We start from the raw sequence: 1,589 nt of genomic DNA, 5'->3' as shown, positions 1-1,589 counted from the left end.
CGGGAAGACGCTGGACGTCCACCGACGCCCTCATCCACCAAGTCGAGCAATGACCGCTCTGACAAGCCTGAGAAAACTGCGGAGACGGAGACTGCAGCCCCGACACTGACGGCTGAGGCGTTCGAGAAGAAGGTGAAAGCCTATTCTGGACGAGTATGTGGAGCTGGAGGATTTGGAGGAGGCGCACGCGAGCTTCACGGAGCTCAACGCGTCGAGCCACTACGCTCTGATCCCCAACAAGGTGCTGAATATTGGTCTAGAAAAGGGCGACAAGGAGCGCGAGGCCATTGCGAGCTTCCTGGCTGGTCTGTATGACCGCAAGGTGGTGACGAGTGCAGCTCTGGAGAGCGCGCTGCAGGACGTGCTCGAGTTCGCCGAGGACATCGAGATCGACATCCCCAAGACGCTCCCGTACTTGAGCGAGATGGTGGCGCCGTCGGTGGTGGCGGGCAGCATCACGATCCCGCAGCTTGTGACGATGACGGAGCATCTGCGCTACAACGGCAAGGCCGCCAAGCTCATCGGAGCGACGCTGGCGGCTGTGGTGTCGTGCGAGGACGAAGCGAAGGTGCAGGAGCTGCTGGCCGCGGAAAGCGTCGACTTCATGGCGCTGCTGGCCGAGGCGAACCGCAACGAGGAGGCCGTGCAGACCTTCTACCAGGACTACGCGCTGGGGTTCCTCATGTAAACACACCCACAGAGTTGTGTGTGTTTCCTGCTTCGCTCCATGATTTATTGGGATGGATATAGGTAGATTTGACATTCACGGACAGGAAAATAGAGCGCACGTGACGTTCGTTGAAGTTTTGTGGTCCAGCGTGACTCAGTAGGTTACATGTATGAAGGATACCAGTGTATAAGTTGTCAGCTAGCAATGGTTCATTTCTACTATGTAATGTATCATTGAATGAAGAGCTGGAGCTATTAATGGATACTATTTCTCACAGGCTGTTTTTTTTCTAAACTTGTCACTTTGACTCACTTCCAAACCGTTTTTATTAAAGCTCCTCGGAATCGCCTCCGTCCATCATCTCATGGCTTCTTCGCTGCCAGCCCAAGCTTCGTGTCTACAAGACCAGCGCTACACAGATGGCCACTTCCTCAACGCGCGTGGTCAGAAGCTTTTCTACTGCGCCGCCTTCCCCCCCGAATCGGTGCCTCTCCGTGGCGTGGCGCCCTCCTGCACGGTATGGGAGAGCACTCGCTGCGCTTCACGCACGTGTACCGACACTTGTGCCTCAATGGCTACGGAGTGATTGCGTATGACATGCTGGGTCACGGCCAGAGTGAAAGTGAGAAGCCCGGGCTACGCGCACACGGCTCCGAGTTCCAGTACTTCGTGGACGACACGAACCAGTTCGTCACGGCCGCTAAGCTCGCTGTATACAGCAAGATGCTACCGGAAGGAGCTTCTGACCCCCCATTAGTCATCATCAGCATCTCGTTCGGAGCTCTGGTGGCTCTTAACACGATTCTATCGGGGAAACATCACTTCAGCGGCTGCGTAGTGGCCTCTCCAGCCATCGCCGTCGAGTACACGCTCACTCTCCGTCTGATGGAGCTCGTCGCCAGACCGCTGGTGTGGCTGT

At 56.5% G+C, this 1,589-nt stretch overlaps 2 protein-coding genes across 2 annotated transcripts; both read left to right on the top strand.

Moving 5' to 3' along the window:
• Window positions 1-155: 155 nt before the first annotated feature.
• Window positions 156-688, top strand: PITG_21283 (uncharacterized protein; the record flags this gene model as incomplete). Its single annotated transcript, XM_002895083.1, has 2 exons — window positions 156-210; window positions 261-688. 2 exons carry the CDS (start codon window positions 156-158, stop codon window positions 686-688), a joined length of 483 nt encoding a protein of 160 aa, XP_002895129.1.
• Window positions 689-1,034: 346 nt separating this feature from the next.
• On the top strand, window positions 1,035-1,427 carry PITG_21282 (uncharacterized protein; the record flags this gene model as incomplete). The annotated part of the gene is made up of 3 exons (XM_002895082.1): window positions 1,035-1,154; window positions 1,199-1,360; window positions 1,407-1,427. 3 exons carry the CDS (start codon window positions 1,035-1,037, stop codon window positions 1,425-1,427), a joined length of 303 nt encoding a protein of 100 aa, XP_002895128.1.
• Between the last annotated feature and the right edge of the window lie 162 nt (window positions 1,428-1,589).

This window comes from Phytophthora infestans, genomic scaffold, assembly GCF_000142945.1.
Source record: "Phytophthora infestans T30-4 supercont1.264 genomic scaffold, whole genome shotgun sequence".
Lineage (NCBI taxonomy): Eukaryota > Oomycota > Peronosporomycetes > Peronosporales > Peronosporaceae > Phytophthora > Phytophthora infestans.
This window is presented reverse-complemented; position numbering and strand designations above follow the sequence as displayed.